This window comes from Macaca nemestrina, chromosome X, assembly GCF_043159975.1.
Source record: "Macaca nemestrina isolate mMacNem1 chromosome X, mMacNem.hap1, whole genome shotgun sequence".
In the NCBI taxonomy this organism is placed as follows: Eukaryota; Metazoa; Chordata; class Mammalia; order Primates; family Cercopithecidae; genus Macaca; species Macaca nemestrina.
The window spans coordinates 83,157,191-83,180,359 of NC_092145.1; the positions used below are offsets into that span (position 1 = coordinate 83,157,191).

The 23,169-nt window shown below is 44.5% G+C and overlaps 1 protein-coding gene across 2 annotated transcripts in view; it reads right to left on the minus strand.

Annotated features, from left to right (window-relative positions):
• The window catches only part of GCNA (germ cell nuclear acidic peptidase), a 38,520-nt gene that overhangs the window by 9,325 nt on the left and 6,026 nt on the right, over positions 1–23,169 (minus strand). For both annotated transcript variants that reach the window (XM_071088378.1, XM_071088377.1), the window contains exons 3-10: positions 16,276–16,322; positions 15,869–15,902; positions 13,755–13,801; positions 13,346–13,379; positions 11,285–11,331; positions 10,869–10,902; positions 7,614–7,702; positions 400–1,461 (exon numbers count right to left, since the gene is read on the minus strand). In XM_071088378.1, the coding sequence (XP_070944479.1) occupies positions 400–1,461; positions 7,614–7,702; positions 10,869–10,902; positions 11,285–11,331; positions 13,346–13,379; positions 13,755–13,801; positions 15,869–15,902; positions 16,276–16,322 (1,394 nt within the window). The remainder of the gene's footprint in view (positions 1–399; positions 1,462–7,613; positions 7,703–10,868; positions 10,903–11,284; positions 11,332–13,345; positions 13,380–13,754; positions 13,802–15,868; positions 15,903–16,275; positions 16,323–23,169) is intronic.

Sequence of the window (23,169 nt, forward strand, 5' to 3'; positions counted from 1 at the left end):
TATTCTAACAGTATGACTAGTGCTTTCGTAGAGATGGGCTCTAGAACTTTGGTAACTCAGGAGACAGGAGCCACTCTGACTCACGACTTCATAGAGGAAGTGATCATTGGGCTGGGTCCTAAGAAAAATAAGACATCCTCAGAACAGAAAGTTCAGGGAGACAGCACTCCAAGCTAGTGAACAGCAGATACCAAGATACAGGAGCATGAGAAAGATGTGGGCATTCCTCCCCTGTTCCCAGAACCATCCTTTCACTGGATGGATGCCTCCTTGGGCCACAAGGAAGTTGTTGAAATGGCACAGGGTTGACAGGGGGGACAGGCAGACTGGATAAGACAGGCACATTCGGCAGGCAAGGCACATTCAGTGGGACAGGCGTACTTGGCATGACTGACTTACCAGGTGTCACAGATACATTTTTGGTTTTTGCCTTCCTCTTCTTCAGTGGCTCCACTATATTTTTGGTCTTTGCCTGCCTTTTCCTCAGCGGTTCCACAATAGTTTTGGTTTTTGCCTTCTGTTGTTTTAGTGGCTCCACAATAGTTTTGGTTTTTGACTTCCTTTTCCCTGATTGTTCCACCACAGGTGCAGGCTCTTCCTCAGCTGGCAGCTTTCTCTCTGAAACTTCAAGGTTAGCCTCAGGATCATTTGGTGGTTCGCTGAGATTCTCACCAAGATTCTGCTCACCAGCATCATCAGATGAATCGTGCTGGGAGACAGCAGCCTCACCCAGCTCTTCTTCATTTGAGGCAATCTGGCCTTCATTACACAAATCTTCTGCTGGCACAGGAACTTCCAAATCATTACTATTGTTGTCGGGAACTTCCAAATCATTACTATTGTCGTCGGGAACATCTGAATCATTACTGTTGTCGTCGGGAGTTCCCGAATCATTACTGTTGTCGGGAACTTCCGAATCATTACTGTTGTCGTCGGGAACATCCGAATCATTACTGTTGTCGTCGGGAGTTCCTGAATCATTACTGTTGTCGTCGGGAGTTCCTGAATCATTACTGTTGTCGTCGGGGGTTCCCGAATCATTACTGTTGTCGTCGGGGGTTCCCGAATCATTACTGTTGTCTTCGGGAGCTTCCGAATCATTACTGTTGTCGTCGGGAACATCCGAATCACTACTGTTGTCCTTGAGAACTTCCGAATCACTACTGTAGTCGTTGGGAGCTTCCGAATCACTGCTGTTGTCGTCGGGAGCTTCCGAATCATTGCTGTTGTTGTCGGGAGCTTCCGAATCATTGCTGTTGTTGTCGGGAGCTTCCGAATCATTGCTGTTGTTGTCGGGAGCTTCCGAATCATTGCTGTTGTTGTCGGGAGCTTCCGAATCGTTGCTGTTTTTGTTGGGAACTTCCAAATCATTATTGTTGTTGTCGTCATTGTCATCATCACTAATAACTATTGGAGGTTCCTGGATGGCAGGCTTCACATAACAACACTCTGGACTCTCATCTGAAATTCAAGAGACACAATCATATATGAATATACTCCCTCCACCACCTCCTTTATACACTGAATTTCAGCAGATTATTTCGCACAAATTAAGACAGGAACTGTGGCGTTTCGAACAGCAGTTAAGAATCAATTATTTTAAAGGGGACACCAACAAATGGAAAGATTCCATGTTCATGGATTGGAAGAATCAATATTGTTAAAATGCCCATACTACCTAAAGAAATGTACAGATTCAATACGATCCCTATCAAAATACCAATGACATTCCTCACAGAACTAGAAAAAAATTATCCTAAAATTTATATGGAACCATGAAATGCCCAGAATAGCCTAAGTTATCCTGAGCAAAAAGGACAAAAGTGGAGGAATCACATGACCTGACTTCAAATTACACTACAGAGCTATAGTAACCAGAACAGCATGGTACTGGCATAAAAACAGATAACATAGGCCAATGGAATAGAATAGAGAACCCAGAAACAAATCCACACACCTACAGTGAACTCATTTTAGAAAAAGGTGCCAAGAACATACACTGGCAAAAAGGATGTCTCTTCAATAAATGGTGCTGGGAAACTTGGATATCCATATGCAAAAGAATGAATCTAGACTCCTATCTCTTGCTATACAAAAACCAAATCAAAATGGATTAAAGACATAAATCTAAGACCTCAAACTATGAAACTACTACAAGAAAACATTGGGGAAAATCTCCAGGACATCAGTCTGGGCAAAGATTTCTTGAGCAATACCCCACAAGCACTGGCAACCAAAGCAAAAATGGACAAATGGGATCACATTAAGTTAAAAAGCTTCCGCACAGCAAAGGAAACAATAAACAAAGTGAAGAGACAATCCACAGAATAGGATAAAATATCTGCAAACTACCCATCTGACAAGAGATTAATAACTAAAGTATATACAGAGGTCAAACAACTCTATAGGAAAAAAAAATCTAATAATCCAATGAAAAAATGGGACAAAAGATCTGAACAGACATTTCTCAAAAGAAGACATACAGATGGCAAACAGGCATATGAAAAGGTGTTCAACATCATTGATCATCAGAGAATTGCAAATCAAAAAACTATAATGAATGACCGGGCATGGTGGCTCACACCTGTAACCCCAGCAGTTTGGGAGGCCGAGGCAAATGGATTATCTGAGGTCAGGAGTTTGAGACCAGCCTGGCCAACATGGCGAAACCCAATTTCTACTAAAAATACAAATATTAGCCACGTATGGTGGTGCGTGCCTGTAGTCCCAGCTACTTGGGAAGCTGAGGCAGGAGAATTGCTTGAACCTGGGAGGTGGGGGTTATACTGAGCTGAGATCACACCACTGTACTCCAGCCTGGGTGAGAGTGAGAGTGTCTCAAACAAAACAAAAGCCAAAAAAAAAAACTATAATGAGGTATCATCTCACCCCAGTTAAAATGGCTTTTAGCCAAAAGACTGGTGAGAATGAGAAGAAAAGGGAACCCTTGTACACTGCTCGTAGGAATGTAAATTAGTACAACCACCCTGGAAAACAGTTTGGTGGGTCCTCAAAAAACTAAAAACAGAGCTACCATACAATTCAGCAAACCCACTGCTGCATACGTACCCAAAAGAAAGAAAATCAGTATATCAAAGAGATATCTGCACTCCTGTGTTTGTTGTAGCACTGTTCACAATAGCCAAGATTTGAAACAACCTATGTGCCCATCAACAGATGAATGGAGGTCGGGCACGGTGGCTAGCGCCTGTAATCCCAGCACATTGGGAGGCCAGGGCACACGGATCACTTGAGGTCAGGAGTTTGAGACCAGCCTGGCCAAAACGGTGAAACCCCATCTCTACTAAAAATACAAAAATTAGCCAGGTATGGTGGAGGGTGCCTGAAGTCCCAGCTACTCAGGAGGCTGAGGCAGCAGAGTCGCTTGAACTCAGTAGGCAGAGGCTGCAGTGAGCTGAGATTGCGCCCCTGCACTCCAGCCTGGGCAGCAGAGCAAGACTCCGTCGCAAAACAAAAACAAAAACAAAAACAAAAACAGATGAATGCATAAAGAAAATGTGGTATATATGCACAATGGAGCAATGGAGTACTGCTCAACCATAAAAAAGAATGAGATCCTGTCACTTGCAACAACATGGATGGAACTGGAGGTCATTATGTAAAGTGAAATAAGCCAGGCACAGAAAGACAAACTTCACGTTTTTTTCGTTGCTGTTGTTATTGTTGTTTGAGACGGAGTCTTGCTCTGCCACCAGGCTGGAATACAGTGGCACAATCTTGGCTCACCGCAATCTCTGCCTCCCGGGTTCCAGCAATTCTCCTGCCTTAGCCTCCCGAGTAACGGGGACTGCAGGCGCACACCACCACACCCAGCTAATTTTTGTATTTTTAGTAGAGATGTGGCTTCACCATGTTGGCCAGGCTGGTCTCGATCTTTTGACCTTGTGATCCACCTGCCTCGAACTCCCAAAGTGCTGAGATTACAGGCGTGAGCCACCACACGCATGTTCTCATTTATATGTGGGGTCTAAAAATGAAAACAATTGAACTAATGGAGATAGAGAATAGAAGAATGGTTACCAGAGGCAGGGAAGGAGAGTGGAGGGGTGTGGAAAGGCGGGGATGGTTAATGGGTGCAAAAAAATAGAAAGAATAAGATCTACTATTTAATAGCGCAACAGGATGACTATAAGTCAATAACTTAACTGTGCATTTTAAAATAATTAAAAGAATATAACCGGATTGCTTGTAACACAAAGGATAAATGCTTGAGGAGACAGATACTGCATTCTCTATGATGTGATTATTACACATTGCATGCTTGTATCAAAACATCTCATGTACCCCATAAATATATACATCTATTATCTACTCACAAAAATAAAAAATTAGTTTTTAAAAAAGAAAGTTATTTTAGATTGTTTTTCCCTCTATTTTTTATTTCACTGAGAGCAGTGACAGATCAAATAGCAACCAAACTCATGTGGCAATTTTCAAATCATAGCCTCTAAGTAGCAAGATGTAGTAGTTGCTCCGGGCTTCCTAAACACAGGTCTACAGACTTGAATATTTTCACTGGTCCACAGCAAAATAAGACAAATTAGAATAATAAAGTGGTATTTTTCCCCCATCAAGTTAAATTTCTATAATTTAAAGGACTGTCCTTTATTTTGTGATTACGTCTTGGCTAAACTTTTGGTGTTCTTTACAAAATTACAAAGATAGTAAATGGTAGCTGAAGTTTTTTTTTTTTTTAATTTCCTTCATTAGACAAATTAAAAACTGACAACTCTGTGTTGGTCACCAAAATTTCATTCTTTAAATTAGTTCATAAGTGCAAAGCTCTCAGAACCACTGATATGAGTCAGGAGTACGTCCTGATGTCAGCACTCTCTGAGAGGCCTCAGGAACATTTGGAACATCACAGCCTGCACTGAAATGAAGGCCAGTGTGTCTGACGCCACACACTCTTTGGAGTCTGTTTGGAGCTCCAGTTCTAGCTTTCTATGATTCTGGATGTAAAAAAAAAAATCTAAAAATCTAAACCATGGCATAGGCAAGATGTGAAAGATATACTTATGGTGCAAAAACTCTTTATCCTAAAACTGCAGATTTGAGACAATATATTTTGAGAATCTCATCTGTTACTTGAATTAATTGTGAAAAAACTTCAAATATGCAGTAAGGGAAGAGAAAAGGAGTGGATGTTCCTATGGTAAAAAGCCTTCCCTCCTTCCTAGAAAACTTAAAAGATTTGCCACCTGCAGTTGAAATGAAAAATTAGAAAAAGTAGGGACACACTGCTTACAACATATTTAAAAATGACTATACAGCGACAAAGGTTGGAGGTATGTTTTAGAGTTCACTGGGCCTTGTTTTCTGTAGAATTGCCTAAATTCATTATAACAGAAAGAAATGCCACATAGAGAACAATAAAGAAACGTACAAAGCCAGTCCTATAGGAGCATTCTTCATCCCTCCATTGCTGCGATGGATGCCCAGTTACAGTCTACAGGCCAGCAAGGTAAGAGCAGCCCTGGCTAAAAGTTCACTCTTAAAAGAATCTGTCTCTTCTGATTTAAGGAGTCAAGCACCTGGCGGCCTCTGGTTGTGAACTGGTTTCTGGCTCTGTTACTCCTGCCTGCCCTCAAGCTGCCTCCTTGGAGTTCCTTTCACATTTGAACGGCTTGTCATGTCAGACCCTCTACTCTATACCCAGACCGCTGTCCTGCTCAGGCACAGCCATCCAGAGCTAGAGAGAGGAAGCAGGGAAAGAAATCCAAAAGGATAAGTGGTAGAACAATAGGAGACCAGCGTTTCAAACGACCTCTCCCTTCCCTGCTCTGATATCCTGGGTTAGCTAAGAAACTCTGGCCGGCCGGGCGCGGTGGCTCAAGCCTGTAATCCCAGCACTTTGGGAGGCCGAGACGGGCGGATCACGAGGTCAGGAGATCGAGACCATCCTGGCTAACACGGTGAAACCCCCGCCTCTACTAAAAAATACAAAAAACTAGCCGGGCAAGGTGGCGGGCGCCTGTAGTCCCAGCTACTCGGGAGGCTGAGGCAGGAGAATGGCGTAAACCCGGGGGGCGGAGCTTGCAGTGAGCTGAGATCCGGCCACTGCACTCCAGCCTGGGCGACAGAGCGAGACTCCGTCTCAAAAAAAAAAAAAAAAAAAAGAAACTCTGGCCAACAATAGCTCTGGGGTAGTTATCTAAGAAGTAGCTGGTGCTGGTCAGGCCCAGTGGCTCACACCTGTATCCTAGCACTTTGGGAGGCCAAGGCAGGCAGATTGCTTGAGGCCAGGAGTTTAAGACCAGCCTGGCCAACATGGTGAAACCCCATCTCTACTAAAAATAAAAAAATAAAAGAATAAAAAAATTAGCTGGGCATGGTGGCGGGCGCCTGTAATCCCAGCTATTCAGGAGGCTGAGGCAGGAGAATCACTTGAGCTCAGGAGGCAGAGGTTGCAGAGAGCTGAGATCACGCCACTACACTCTAGCCTGGGGGACAGACTGAGACTCTGTCTCCAAAAAAAAAAAAAAGTAGTAGTTGGCACTTTAAGCATCTCCCATTTTCAGTTGAGTTCAGCTCAGCAAACATTAACTAAGTGCCCCACATATCATGCCCTGTATCTGTACTGAGAGAACAAAGGTCAATGAAATACTGTCCCTAATGCTTAAAAAGTTTCTAGTCTTGCCTGTAATCCCAGCACTTTGGGAGGCGGAGGCTGGTGGATCACAAGGTCAGGAGATCAAGACCATCCTGGCTAACACAGTGAAACCCCGTCTCTACTAAAAAATACAAAAAAATTAGCCAGGCATGGTGGCGGGCGCCTGTAGTCCCAGCTACTCGGGAGGCTGAGGCAGGAGAATGGCGTGAATCTGGGAGGTGGAGCTTGCAGTGAGCCGAGATCGCGCCACTGCACTCGAGCCTGGGCGACACAGCGAGACTGTCACACACACACACACACACAAAAAAGTTTCTAGTCTTCCTGTGTTTCATCCCCATTGAGCTGGTAAGTTCTGAATTGAGTTAAGCTCCAAGCCACCCAGAAGGTTAAAGGGGCTTCTGAATCCAAACAGGTAAGGATCTGCCATGGGAAACAGGCTCTAAAGAAACACAAGAATCTCTAGAAAATACAGAAGGACTGGCAAACAGCAAGGACCAGCAGCTCAATGGAGAAAGTAAGAATTTTCTCAACACGACACTGCCAGCTGGCCCACAACCACCACCCTTCAAGATGGAAGGAAGAATGAGCCAGGCCTCTTACTCCTTTTCTCTTCCTCATCATTCCCACACATAGAGGGGGGAAAAGGGAGTCACAGAGCAGCCTCCATACTTCCCAGCCTCAATTCTTGACCCACCACCCCAATCCCGCTTCACTGATGTAGCTCTAGGCAGGTAAGAACTCTACTGAGGGGGCCCCCAAGGTCTCAGGCAGCAACAACAGTTGCTGCTGCTGGGAAATTGACCAGAGGGTTATAGGGAACCCAGCCATATCCACATCCAGCACATACGAGGAAAGAAACGGTGGCATTCACTACTGAAGGATTCTGAATAGGAAGTCTGCAGACTCTGATCCTGAAACTACCATGTGTGATGAGGCTTTGGATTTCAGCTACTTATCTAACAAAGTAATATATACTTGCCGTCGCTGTTTATTTCCAATAACTTAGCTTTCTTCTCCTCATAGGTGTAACATTCGTCGTCAGAATCAGAGTCAATCACTACCACAGAGCTGAGGGATGAGACAGGAGAAAAACAAGAGAGAAGTATGAACGCAACAGTCTTCTTTTTCATGGCATTTCTCACCTTTTCTGATCTTGACCACTCGTCAATTTTTTGTTTCCCACAGTAACTCTGTTCCCCTCCTTTGGAACCACTCAATCCTTCCATTCTACCTAATTTTCTATATTTTTCCATCTTCCTACTACATCTTTCCATCTGTCTCACATCCTTCTAAAAAGGAGGAGTCTGTCACATACTGAGAGTGAAATGAGTTCTGTCCTATTTTATGTATTCAGATAGTTTTGGCACAGGGGAAACACTGATCAGGGAGCTCTCATCTTTCTTTATCAAGTTTGAGATCCAGTTGTCTGAGAAGGGTAGAGGGCCACAGATGGAGAGAGGCACCTCAAAGTAGGGAGTTTCTGTTCAGTGCTACTCTCTGCAGCCCCACACCAGCACCACCCTCTTGAACTGACGGACTGCTCTGGTAGGTGTCAAACTCAGCAGTGCACCTGCACCACCCAGGGTGCCAGTGGTAAGCACCCCCTGGGGTCCTCATCCTCAGCTGATCCTGGTATTTGGCTCAGAAGTTCCAGCAGGATGAAATTGGCCACCTTCCTGTCTCCAAACAGTGTATAGTAAGTATAATATACTTTCATAATGAAAGAAAATATTTAAAACACTGTTACAGGACATGTCTGTACCTGCTACAGACACACATGTTCATCTGCTTCCACCATGTTTACCACTTTGACACTGCCAAGTTGATGTGCTTTTGCTATCCTATTGACCACTCCATCCTTAAAACTCTTTTCTTGATTTCTGGGACAAAGTCGTCTTTTGGTTCTCATCTCACCTTTCCATTCACTCCTCCTCACTCACCTTCCTCGACTCAATCCCAGGACTTATTCCCAGCCCTCTCATGCCAATGCAATCAATTATTAATTATACCAGTCCAATCCATTATATTGAGCCCAACTTCTCTTCCGACTTCTAGTTTCACAGTTCCAACTTCCTACCTGGATATCCTGTGGGCAGAGCTGATATCTAGTCAGTATGCAGAGATACGGCCTTACCGATTTGTTTATTGATGGTGTCTGTCCTGACCAGCAGGAAACCACCCTGACTAATTCCTGCCTGTGCTCTGTTGGTTGTTAGAAAGTTTTGAATATCAGCCCTGCCTACAGGCTCCTTGATTCTAGCATGCCCAAAACCAAACTCATCACCTTCCTCCCAAATCTACTCTTCCTATAGTATCCCATATATAGACGGCACCTGGGACTGGACCAAGACTTGTGGGCACTCCTTTCAGGCCCCTTAAAACTGATTTTCTTTAAATATTTGTTCACCATCTATCTAGCAGAGGCTGGAAGAAACTATTTTTTCTATTTAAAACTCAGATACATTTTAATTTCAAAAACGACTTCATTATGTATAATATTATATACTGGAATACTTCTTAGGCGCCATGATAGAACATTTAACATATAAATAACAGCAATGGAAATACTCTGCATCTTGACAGTGGTGATGGTTACACTACCGCATATGCTTGTCAAAATCCATCAAACTGTACACCTAAAAAGGGTGAATTTTGCCATATGTAAATCATACCTGAATAAACCAGACTTTAGAAATACAATTAATAAAACTGATCATCAATGATTAATAGTTTTATACAATGCATAATTTGGCTCTAGAATTTCAGTTGATTGCAACTGCTGACTTTATTTATTTATTTATTTATTTATTGAGACAGTCTCACTCTCACCCAGGCTGGGGCGCAGTGGCGCAATTATGGCTCCCTGCAACCTCCCCCTCCAGGTTCAAGTGATTGTCGTGCCTCAGCCTCCTGAGTAGCTGGAATGAGAGGCACATGCCACCACCACACCCTGCTAATTTTTGTACTTTTAGTAAAGACAGGGTTTCACCATGTTGGCCAGGCTGGTCTCGAACTCCTGATCTCAAGCGATCCGCCCACCTTGGCTTCCCAAAGTGCTGGCATTACAGGCATAAGCCACTGTGCCCGGCCTGCAACTGCAGACTTTACATGACATTTCACACATTGGTGTCAGGAGTTGGTGGCTTATATGTTGTAAAAACACTCAACAGAGATAAATCAGAGATAGCCAGAACAAAAATTTTCCCACTTGACAGCACTATTTGGCTTGATGGGGACAACAAGAATGACCAGTTCGCATTTGTACAGTAATTCAAGGAGTCAATGTGGAAAACAGTTATGTAGCACCATACTTCATATTTACTCCAGCAATTTTTTTCAGCACCCCCTACAGTTTGGCACCTGGGAAACACCCCTCCATCAAGATCTGGCTAGAGCAGAGGATTCATTAATAGGAACAGTAGCAGATGAGGCTGAAAGAGAGGTTATGGCCAGATCACAGAAGGCATTAAATATTGGGGTCAAGAGCTTGATTTTTCTATTATGACCTATTTGAATTGGGGATTGATATGATCAAAGCAGTGCCTCAGGAGATCCAGCTGCAAGTGGTACACAGACTGGATCAGAAGTAAGAGATCAAGGTGAGGATGCCACTTAAAAAGAAGAAACAAGCTGGGCACGGTGGCTCACACCTGTAATCCCAGCACTTTGGGAGGCCAAGGCAGGTAGATCGCTTGAGGTGAGGAGTTCAAGACAAGCGTGAACAACATGGTGAAACCCCATCTCTACTAAAAACACAAAAATTAGCTGGGCGTGGTGACGTGTACCTGTAATCCCAGCTACTTGGGAGGCTGAGGGGAAGAATCACCAGAACTCAGGAGGTGGAGGCTGCAGTGAGCCGAGATTGCACCACTGCACTCGAACCTAGTCGAGCAAGACTCAGTCTCAAAACAAAACAAAACAAAAAATTAACTAATCTAAAAATAAAAAGGAGTAAACACTGATAAGGGCTTAGACTAGTAGAGCCTGGATGTTAAGGCATAGTTCACAGAGATACCTCAAAGAAGAAACTGACCAGTTAGATAATGGATCAGGGATAAGGAATCTAATGTTTTGAACCTGGTTGTGATGTCAAACAGCCATCATGATCCTGCTGAGAACCACAGACTGTCCACAGAGGAAATGTGAAGTTTACTCTTAAATTTCCTCAGTCAGAGCATTGGGTTTTTCCCCCACTTAAAAAAAAAAAAAAAGTTTAATTAATTCTCCTACTCACATGGCCTGTCTCTTCGGAGGTCTTCTGGTCACAGCTAAATCAGAGAAAGAGGGCATTAGAAAACATCTGAAGCATGATAAAATCTGGTTGCCTATGTCTTTAACTCCCTAAAACCAAAGTCTATAAATTAGAGCTGCTTAAAATGTACATCTCCCATGAAGGATAGAAAGGAGATAAAAGTAAGGAAACCCAGAGCCAAAAAAAAAAAAAAAAAAAAGAGGAAAGGAAGTAAGTTGGAAAAAAGGCGGAGAACCTCCTCCACTCCTGACGGTAAGGAAATTTCATTTCACCAACCTGAAGAGAGCCCTAGAGGTGATAAACTTAGAACCAACTTAGGCCAGATATCCCAAATCACAGCTGAGTCATCTCTACAAAGACACTTCAAAATACTCCCGCTTCCAGTGGACTCTACTTACAAGACCCATTGGTGTCACCACTCCTTGACCGGACATTAAGGATGCAACTGCAAATATACAAGAGGTACTTTATAAAAGGAGGGCTGCCGGCACCGTAAGCAACCAAATATCAAAAATCCCAAATAAGTGAAGAAAACAACCAATCAGAATTCCCGAAATGCAAAAAAAGTTTTAAGGGCTTTAAGCCCTTAGGAAATTAGGACCACAACAGCACAAGTGAACAAAAATTGGAAGCAATGAGCTACTCTGCCTTTACTGCTGAATCAAAGACAGGGGAAGAACCTTAGCTGAGTATCGTTAGCTATCAGCGAGAAGCCTATTGTCTGCCAAGAAATTTATTTCTATTTAAAAGTATGAAAGTGACGCCAGGCATGGAGGCTTATGCATATAATCCCACCAACTCGGGAGGCTGAGCGGGGAGGATGGCTTGAGCCCAGGAATTCAAGGTTGCAGTAAGCTATGATGGTGCCACTGCACTGCAGTGTGGGCGACACAGCAAGACCCTGTCTCTAAAAAAAAAAAAAAAAAAAAAAAAAAAGACATGAAAGTGAGTCTATCACCCAGGCTGGAGTGCAGTGGCACAATCTCGGCTCACTGTAAGCTCCGTCTCCCAGGGTCACGCCATTCTCCTGCCTCAGCCTCCCAAGTAGCTGGGAATACAGGCACCCGCCACCACGCCCGGCTAATTTTTTGTATTTTTAGTACAGAAGGGGTTTCACCGTGTTAGCCAGGATGGTCTCGATCTCCTGACCTCGTGATCCGCCCGCCTTGGCCTCCCAAAGTGCTGGGATTAGAGGCGTGAGCCACCGCACCTAGCCGAAAGTGAGTCTTAAGAAAGGGGCCTTGGTGGAAAAGACTTGAGGATGAAGAGATTGGAGTCAAAAATTCAAAGGGCAAAAGGGAAAGGAGGTCCCCTTTTCGGGTTTACTTCTTGGAGACAGCCTACTGTTTGGGATTGCTATCTAGGTAAATGGATAAGTACTGAACTCCGTTTCATGGGGAGCCAGTGAACGGATGGTTTCTAAGCTGCCACTGCTCCCTGCAGTGAGCCACGATGCTGGGGCCTCTTGCTTCTCCGCCTCATCTGCCAGGGGCCCCAGCACTCACTCTCCACCGCTCCGTGGCAGGCTCCTTTGCCTCCTGCCATCGCTTACCAGACAGCCATGCGGCACTGCCTGAGGTGAAGCCAAGCACTTCCTGCTCGGAACCCTTCAGCTCACCAGACAGCAGCCGGCTGGACATCCACTGTCAGCCAGATCCAAACTCCAGCCCAGAGGAGTCACACCACAGTGACCCCACTGCCACTCCTCCGATGTGGCACCTGGCTACATCATAGGTCATCTTGTTACTAGTTATGGTGACACACAGTCCACAGAGGATATCAAAATGCTAAAGGAGGGGGATCTAATAGCTATAAGGAAGTCCAGATTCTACATATTAAAAGTTAGACTTAGGCCAGGCGTGGTGGCTCACGCCTGTAATCCCAGCACTTCGGGAGGCCGATGTGGGTGGATCACTTGAGGTCAGGAGTTCAAGACCTGCCTGACCAACATGGTGAAACCCCATCTCTACTAAAAATACAAAAATTAGCTGGGCATGCTAGTATAATCCCAGTTACTCTGGAGGCTGAGGCAGAAGAATCACTTGAATCCGGGAGGCGGAGGTTGCAGTGAGCCGAGATCGTGCCACTGTACTCCAGCCTGGGCATCAGAGCAAGACTCGGTCTCAACAAAACAAAAATAAACTAACGTAAAAATAAAAATAAAAAGGAGTAAACACTAATAAGGGCTTAGACTAGTAGAGCCTGGATGTTAAGGCATAGTTCACAGAGATACCTCAAAGAAGAAACTGACCAGTTAGATAATGGGTCAGGGATAAGGAATCTAATGTTTTGAACCTGGTTGTGATGTCAAACAGCCATCATGATCCTGCTGAGAACCACAGAGTGTCCACAGAGGAAATGTGAAGTTCACTCTTAAATTTCCTTAGACAAAGAATGGGGATTTTCCCCCCTTAATTTAAAAAAAAAAAAAATCAAGTTTCATTAATTCTCCTACTCACCTCGCCTGTCTCTTCAGAGCTCTTCTGGTCACAGCTAAATCAGAGAAAGAGGGCATTAGAAAACATCTGAAGCATGATAAAATCTGGTTTCCTACATCTTGAACTCCCTAAAACCAAAGTCTATAAATTAGAGCTGCTTAAAATTTACATCTCCCATGAAAGATAGAAAGGAAAGAAAAGTAAGGAAACCCAGAGCCAAAAAAAAAAAAAGAGGAAGGGAAGTAAGTTGGAAAAGAAGCAGAGAACCTCCTCCACTCCTGACGGTAAGGAAATTTCATTTCACCAACCTAAAGAAAGCCCTAGAGGTGATGAACTTAGAACCAACTTAGGCCAGACATCCCAAATCACAGCTTAGTCATCTCTACAAAGACACTTCAAAATGTTCCTGCTTTGAGTGGACTCTACTTACAAGACCCATTGGTGTCACCACTCCTTGACCGGACATTAAGGATGCAACTGCAAAAATACAAGAGGTACTTTATAAAAGGAGGGCTGCCGGCACCGTAAGCAACCAAATATCAAAAATCCCAAATAAGTGAAGAAAACCACCAGTCAGAATTCCTGAAATGCAAAAAGGTTTTAAGGGCTTTAAGCCCTTAGGAAACTAGGATCACAATAGCACAAGTGAACAAAAATTGGAAGCAATGAGCTGCTCAGTCTTTACTGCTGAATCAAAGACAGGGGAAGGCCGGGCGCGGTGGCTCAAGCCTGTAATCCCAGCACTTTGGGAGGCCGAGACGGGCGGATCACGAGGTCAGGAGATCGAGACCATCCTGGCTAACACGGTGAAACCCCGTCTCTACTAAAAAATACAAAAACACTAGCAGGGCGAGGTGGCGGGCGCCTGTAGTCCCAGCTACTCGGGAGCCTGAGGCAGGAGAATGGCGTGAACCTGGGAGGCGGAGCTTGCAGTGAGCTGAGATCCGGCCACTGTACTCCAGCCTGGGCAACGGAGCGAGACTCCGTCTCAAAAAAAAAAAAAAAAAAAGACAGGGTAAGATTGCTAGCTGGGTATCATTAGCTATCAGTGAAAAGCCTGTTTTCTGCCAAGTAATTTATTTCTATTTGAAAGTATGAAAGTGACGCCAGGCATGGAGGCTCACACCTGTAATCCCACCAACTTGGGAGGCTGAGCGGGGAGGATGGCTTGAGCCCAAAATTGAAGGGTGCAGTGAACTGTGATGGTGCCACTACACTGCAGTATGGGCGACACAGCAAGAACCCGTCTCGTAAAAAAATAATAAAACTAAAAATAAAGACTTGAAAGTGAGTCTTGAGAAAGGGGCCTTGGTGGAAACGACTTGAGGATGAAGAGATTGCAGTCAAAAATTCAAAGGGCAAAAGGGAAAGGAGGTCCCCTTTCCAGGTTTACTTCTTGGAGACAGCCTACTGTTTGGGATTGCTATCTAGGTAAATGGATAAGTACTGAACTCCGTTTCATGGGGAGCCAGTGAACGGACGGTTTCTAAGCTGCCACTGCTCCCTGCAGTGAGCCACGATGCTGGGGCCTCTTGCTTCTCCGCCTCATCTGCCAGGGGCCCCAGCACTCACTCTCCACCGCTCCGTGGCAGGCTCCTTTGCCTCCTGCCATCGCTTACCAGACAGCCATGCGGCACTGCCTGAGGTGAAGCCAAGCACTTCCTGCTCGGAACCCTTCAGCTCACCAGACAGCAGCCGGCTGGACATCCACTGTCAGCCAGATCCAAACTCCAGCCCAGAGGAGTCACACCGCAGTGACCCCACTGCCACTCCTCCAATGTGGCGCCTGGCTACATCATAGGTCATCTTGTTACTAGTTATGGTGACACATAGTCCACAGAGGATATCAAAATGCTAAAGGAGGGGGATCTAATAGCTATAAGGAAGTCCAGATTCTACATATTAAAAGTTAGACTCAGGCCAGGTGTGGTGGCTCACGCCTGTAATCCCAGCACTTTGGGAGGCCGATGTGGGTGGATCACTTGAAGTCAGGAGTTCAAGACCGGCCTAACCAACATGGTGAAACCCCGTCTCTACTAAAAATACAAAAATTAGCTGGGCATGGTAGTATAATCCCAGCTACTATAATCCCAGCTACTCTGGAGGCTGAGGCAGAAGAATCACTTGAACCTGGGAGGTGGAGGTTGCAGTGAGCTGAGATCGTGCCACTGCATTCCAGCCTGGGCAACAGAGCAAGACTCGGTCTCAAAAAAAAATAAAAATAAAAACTAAAGTAAACTAAAAATAAAACGAAAACGGAGTAAACACTGATTAGACAAGTAGAGCCTGGATGTTAAGGCATAGTTCACAGAGATACCTCAAAGAAGAAACTGACCAGTTAGATAATGGATCAGGGATAAGGAATCTAATGTTTTGAACCTGGTTGTGATGTCAAACAGCCATCATGATCCTGCTGAGAACCACAGACTGTCCACAGAGGAAATGTGAAGTTCACTCTTAAATTTCCTTAGACAGAGAATGGGGATTTTTCCCCCTTAATTAAAAAAAAAAAAAAAGTCAGGTTTCATTAATTCTCCTACTCACCTGACCTGTCTCCTTGGAACTGTTCTGGCCACAGCTAAATCAGAGAAAGAGGGCATTAGAAAACATCCGAAGCATGATAAAATCTGGTTTCCTACGTCTTGAACTCCCTAAAACCAAAGTCTATAAATTAGAGCTGCTTAAAATTTACATCTCCCATGAAAGATAGAAAGGAAAGAAAAGTAAGGAAACCCAGAGCCAAAAAAAAATAGAGGAAAGGAAGTAAGTTGGAAAAAAGGCGGAGAACCTCCTCCACTCCTGACGGTAAGGAAATTTCATTTCACCAACCTAAAGAGAGCCCTAGAGGTGATGAACTTAGAACCAACTTAGGCCAGATATCCCAAATCACAGTTGAGTCATCTCTACAAAGACACTTCAAAATGTTCCTGCTTTGAGTGAACTCTACTTACAAGACCCATTGGTGTCATCACTGCTTGACTGAACATTAAGGATGTAACTGCAAAAATACAAGAGATACTTTATAAAAGGAGGGCTACCGACAGCATAAGCAACCAAATATCAAAAATCCCAAATAAGTGAATGAAACAACCAATCAGAATTCCTGAAATGCAAAAAGGTTTTAACCCCTTAGGAAACTAGGATCACAATAGCACAAGTGAACAAAAATTGGAAGCAATGAGCTGCTCAGTCTTTACTGCTGAATCAAAAACAGGGGAAGAATGTTAGCTGAGTATCATTAGCTATCAGTGAAAAGCCTGTTTTCTGCCAAGTAATTTATCTCCCTTTAAAGGTATGAAAGCGACACCAGGCATAAAGGCTCACACCTGTAATCCCACCAACTTGGGAGGCTGAGGGGGGAGGATCACTAGAGTCCAGGAATTCAGGGTTGCAGTGAGCTATGATGGTGCCACTGCACTACAATGTGGGCGACACAGCATGACCCTGTCTCTAAAAAAAATAATAATAATAAAATAAAGACATGAAAGTGAGTCTTGAGAAAGGGGCCTTGGTGGAAACGACTTGAGGAAGAGGAGATTGCAGTCAAAAATTCAAAGGGCAAAAGGGCAAGGAGGTCCCCTTTTCGGGTTTACTTCTTGGAGACAGCCTACTGTTTGGGATTGCTATCTAGGTAAATGGATAAGTACTGAACTCCGTTTCATGGGGAGCCAGTGAACGGACTGTTTCTAAGCTGCCACTGCTCCCTGCAGTGAGCCACGATGCTGGGGCCTCTTGCTTCTCCGCCTCATCTGCCAGGGGCCCCAGCACTCACTCTCCACCGCTCCGTGGCAGGCTCCTTTGCCTCCTGCCATCGCTTACCAGACAGCCATGCGGCACTGCCTGAGGTGAAGCCAAGCACTTCCTGCTCGGAACCCTTCAGCTCACCAGACAGCAGCCGGCTGGACATCCACTGTCAGCCAGATCCAAACTCCAGCCCAGAGGAGTCACACCGCAGTGACCCCACTGCCACTCCTCCGATGTGGCGCCTGGCTACATCATAGGTCATCTTGTTACTAGTTATGGTGACACACAGTCCACAGAGGATATCAAAATGCTAAAGGAGGGGGATCTAATAGCTATAAGGAAGTCCAGATTCTACATATTAAAAGTTAGACTTCGGCTGGGTGCGGTGTCTCACGCTTGTAATCCCAGCACTTTGGGAGGCTGAGGCGGGTGATCACCTGAGGTCAGGAGTTTGAGACCAGCTGGGCCAAGGTAGTGAAATCCTGTCTCTACTAAAAAATACAAAATTTAGCTGGGTGTGGTAGCACATGCCTGCAATCCAAGTTCTTGGGAGGCTGAGGCAGGAGAATCACTTGAACCCTGGAGGCAGAGGTTGCAGTAAGCCAAGATTGCACCACTGCACTCTAGCCTGGGCGACAGAGTGAGACTCCGTCTCAAAAAAAAAAAAAAAAAAAAAAACAAGGAAATATATGCAGGCCAGGTACGCTGTAGTCCCAGTCATGCATGGGGTAGGAGAAGATTGTATGAGCCCAGGAGTTGGAGGCCTCAGTGCACCATGATCACACCTGTGAATAGCCACTGCACTCTGGCCTGGGAAATACAGCGAGACCCCCACCACACCTCATTAAAAAAAAGAATATATGCATTGAAGGAACAAGAACCAGAACTCTATCATGAAAGGGCTAAGAAATAACATTGGAAGGCTTTAAAGATACATTAAAAAAAAAAAAAAAAAACACACCTCAAAAACTGTAGAAGAGCTGGGAGCAGTGGCTCACGCCTATAATCCCAACACTTTGGGAGGTCGAGGCCGGAGGATCACTTGGAAGCAGGAGTTCAAGACTAGCGTGGGCACCATAGCGAGACTCTGCCTTTACAAAAAATATTTTTAAATTAGCTGGATGTGGGATCCTCCCAGCTACTCAGGAGGATCCCTTGAGCCCAGGAGCTCGAGGCTGCAGTGAGCTATGATGGTATCACTGCACTTCCATCTGGCTGACAAAGAAAAAAAAAAAACTTTAAAAAAACAACTTATAGCCGGGCGCGGTGGCTCAAGCCTGTAATCCCAGCACTTTGGGAGGCCGAGGCGGGCGGATCACAAGGTCAGGAGATCGAGACCACAGTGAAACCCCGTCTCTACTAAAAATACAAAAAATTAGCCGGGCGCGGTGGCGGGCGCCTGTAGTCCCAGCTACTCAGGAGGCTGAGGCAGGAGAATGGCGGGAACCCGGGAGGCGGAGCTTGCAGTGAGCCGAGATCGCGCCACTGTACTCCAGCCTGGGCAACAGCGTGAGACTCCGTCTCAAAAAAAAAAAAAAAAAAAAAAAAAAAAAAAACTTATAAAAGATAAAAAGAAGATCTATTTTATTTTATTTTATTTATTTATGAGGCAGAGTCTCGCTCTGTCACCCAGGCTGCAGTGCAGTGGTGCAATCTCGGCTCACTGCAACCTCCACCTCCTGAATTCAAGTGATTCTCCTGCCTCAGCCTGTGGAGTAGCTGGGATTACATGCGTGTGCCACCACAGCCGGCTCATTTTTGTATTTTTAGTAGAGATGGGGTTTTACCATGTTGGCCAGGCTGGTCTTGAACTCCTGACCTCAGGTGATCTGCCCGCCTTGGCCTCCCAAAGTGCTAGGATTACAGGTGTGAGCCACTGCACCTGGCCAGATCCCTCCTTTAAAAGGCCATAAATCATAAAGATTATGTATGCTTTTATATGACTACAGAAAAATCTTTAGAAGAAACACTGCCAAATTATTCAAAAATATTACCTCAGAAGAATGGGAGGATGCATGCATGTGAAGGCAGACTTTCAATTTTTACTTTATATGCTTCTGTACTGTTCATTTCCACCACAGACCTATATTCCCTTAGTAATTTTTACAACTCAATAAATATGTTATAATATGATGAGGATATCTGTGGTTCATTCATTCACTAATTCGACATTTATCAAGCATCTACTATATACTTGGTACTGGGGCTACGAAAAAGAAAAAAAAGAATGACTTCCAGGGATCTCACAGTCTAGTAGCAAAGACAAAAAAACAAATAGACAATATTCATGAGCCTTATTCTAGAACAACAGAAATCAGAAACTGCATTTTTGGCTGGATACAGTGGCTCACACCTGTAATCCCAGTGATTTAGGATGCCAAGGTGGGTGGATCCCTTGAACCCAGGAACTCTAGACCAGCCTGGCCAACATGGCAAAACCCCATCTCTACTAAAAAGACAAAAATTTTAATAGCCAGGCGTGGTGGCATACACCTGTAATCCCAGCTACTGGGGAGGCTGAGGAACAAGAATCACTTGAACCCAGGAGGCAGAGGTGGCAGTGAGTTTGCAGTGAGCCGAGATTGTGCCACTGCACTCCAGCCTGGGCCACAGAGCAAGACTGTTTAAAAAAAAAAAAAAAAAAAATCCAACAAACTGCATTTTTAACAAGCACCCCCACTTTCAGGAACACCAGTTAAGTGTGACAGCCTTCTTTTCCTTGAAATCAGGAATTGAAAATATCAATAGAATGCTAATTAGGTAACTTTGGCATTGTCAAGAAATTTAAAACATAGCCAACCCACTAGGTGACCCACTTGCTTTTCTGATTATTTTAAATTCAGCCTAACAGGATAATTTTTAAAACACAATATTTCTGCATATCATCAAGGCTATCTTGTAATAGTATTGACAAAACAAAGAATCTTGCTTGGGCTAAAAAAGACTAGTCAGTGGGCATCAGAGAGTACTAATTAGGCTTATCAATGAAAATCAGATCCCCACCTCTTGCATTATGCATTTTGGTACAACTTCTGCCTTTGAAGTGCCAATCCCTCCTTCCCCACCCCCTTCACCGTGTTAATGACCTTGTCTCATAAGACACTAGGATAATAGGAGTTCAAGACCAGCCTGGCCAACATGGTGAAACCCCATCTCTACTAAAAATACAAAAATTAGCCAGGTGTGGTGGCAGGGGCCTGTAATCCCAGCTACTTGGGAGGCTGAGGCAGGAGAATCGCTTGAACCCAGGAGGCGGAGGTTGCAGTGAGCCAAGATCACTAGGCGACAAGAGCGAAACTCCGTCTCAGGAAAAAAAAAAAAAAAAATACAGCCCTACCCATCTCAGTCAATGGCACCACCATCTACCCAGTAATGCCAATAACTTAGGAGTCATCCTTGATTTCTTTCTTTCCCTTACCTCCCATATCCAATCCATTTGCAAGACCTGTTGGCTCCACTTCTCTAATATATTTCCTCTAATCTAAGATATTATTATATATACCTCCTCCATGAAAGAAAAAAAACACTACCAAACTACAACCTGCCATCAAATGTATGATACATGCCAATTTCAGAAATGCGAAAATGTGAAAAGGCATCTCCGAATTTATGAACTACAATATATTACATATTCATCCAAATCTCTCCAACTCCACTAGTAGTACCCTACTCTAAGCCACCGTCACTTCTAGACTTTTATAATACCAAGTTCTTGGGCCTCAGTTAAAAAAAAACAACATTTATTTCATAGGGCTATTGTGGAAAGTAAACAAGATCCTGTCTACCCTCCTCTGTACTTCTGTACTCCTATGGCATCATGCACTTCTGCCCCATCGCAGCGTTTATCACACTTTACTACCTGTTTACATGTTTCTAACCCCCACCCCAGACACTAAGCTATGCAAGGACTTGGGAGTGTATTTGTTTCACATTGTTCCATACAAAGTCAGGATTCAGTAAGTATTTTTTAAATGAATGAATGTATGAATGAATCTCAAAGAGTGATTCCAAAGACCCCTTCTATTATTTTCCATCCCCTAAAAAAACCTCAAGTTGTGAAAGAATTCCGCCTACTAGATCTCACTAAGTAATAATTTTCTGTGTGTAAAAATGTAATTACACATATATGCCCATCTATGTGAAGGTTCGAGGTAAAGAGTCAGCCCAAAATAAAAAACAAAAAAGCTAACAATCTTATCTTCATTAACGAAAATACAATGCCCACATCAAGGGAAGTAGCAGTCCCAATTTGGAGCTAAGATGGGTTAGAGACTGGCAGCTTGATGTCTGGCCTCAAGGGCTATCTCCAACCGGAAGCCCAAGATCTGCTTTTTGGACCTGTAGCTTCAGAAACTCAGATTTATCAATTCATCAAATGCTAAAGGCATGACTCCTGTCAACCAAATTCACAAGGGGCTAATAAAACACATAACCCATTTACCTCTCAGGACAACTGAGACTAACAATCCACCCTGGGTACTCCCTATTTGAAGGCAAGTGACTGAGGGTCATGGAGCTGCAATTTGACCTTTTGCTTTTTTTCTTTTTTTTGAGACAGGGTTTTGCTCCAGTCGCCCAGGCTGAAGTGCAACGGCGCGATCTCAACTCACTGCAACCTCCACCTGCCGGGCTCAAGCAATTCTCCCGCCTTAGCACCCCAAGTAGCTTACAGGTGTATGCTATTGTGCCTGGCTAATTTTTTTTTTTTTTTTTTTTGGAGAGACAGGGTTTCACCATGTTGGCCAGGCTGGTCTCAAACTCCTGGACTCAAGCCATCCGCCCACCTTAGCCTCCCAAAGTGCCAGGATTACAGGTATGAGCCACTGGGCTTGGCCACCTTTTGCATTTTTGATCACACACATAATTTTTTTTTTTTAGATGGAGTCTCACTCTGTCGCCCAGGCTGGAGTGCAGTGGTATGATCTCGGCTCACTGTAAGCTCTGCCTCCCAGGTTCACGACATTCTCCCGCCTCAGCTTCCCAAGGTAGCACCTGCCACCACACCCAGCTAAATTTGTTTTTGTATTTTTAGTAGAGATGGGGTTTCACCATGTTAGCCAGGATGGTCTCGATCTCCTGACCTCATGATCCACCCGCCTCAGCCTCCCAAAGTGCTGGGATTACAGGCTTGAGACACCACGCTCGGCTGTTAATTTAGTTTTTAAATTAAATGCTACGAGGCTGGGTACAGCAGTCACGCCTATAATCCCCGCACTTTGGGAGGCTAAAGCAGGCAAATCGCTTGAGTGCAGGAGTTCTAGACTAGCCTGGGCAACTTGGCGGCGAAACCACATCTCTACAATAAAATACAAAAATTAGCTGGGCATGGTGGTGCATCTGTAGTCCCAGCTACTCTGAAGGCTGAGGTGGGAGGATCACTTGAGACCAGAAGGCAGAGGTTGCAGTGAGTCATGATCATGCCACTGCACTTCAGCCTGGGTGACAGAGTAATACCGTCTCAAACAAACAACAAAAAAATTAAATACTACGAAAAGCACCTTTGGGCATTTAATTGGCTTCATAAACTGGATTTTCCTATGCTTGGTTGCCAAAAATCAAATTACTCAATCAAAAGTATGTCCAGCTACGCACAGTGGCTCACACCTGTCATCCCAGCACTTTGGGAGGCCAAAGCAGGTGGATCACTTGAGGCCAGGAGTTCGAGACCAGCCTGGCCAACATGGTGAAACCCCATCTCTACCAAAAATACAAAAAAAAAAAAAAAAAAAAGAGCCAGGCATAGTGGCACATGCCTATAATCCCAGCATTTTGGGAGGCCAAGGCAGATGGATCACTTGAGGCCAATAGTTCAAGACCAGCCTGGCCAACATGGAGAAATCCCATCTCTACTAAAAATACAAAAAAAAAAAAAAATAGGCGGGCGTGGTGGCATGCGCCTGTAATCCCAGCTACTCAGGAGGCTCAGGCACGAAAATTGCTTGAACCCAGGAGGCAGAGGCTGCAGTGAGCTGAGATCGCGTGACTGCACTCCAGCCTTGACAACAGAGCAAGACTCTGTCTCAAAAAAAAAAAAAAAAAAATCTAAAAGTATGTCCAATTTTATAGCTCTTGGTACATCTGCTTAATCATTTCTAAAGGGT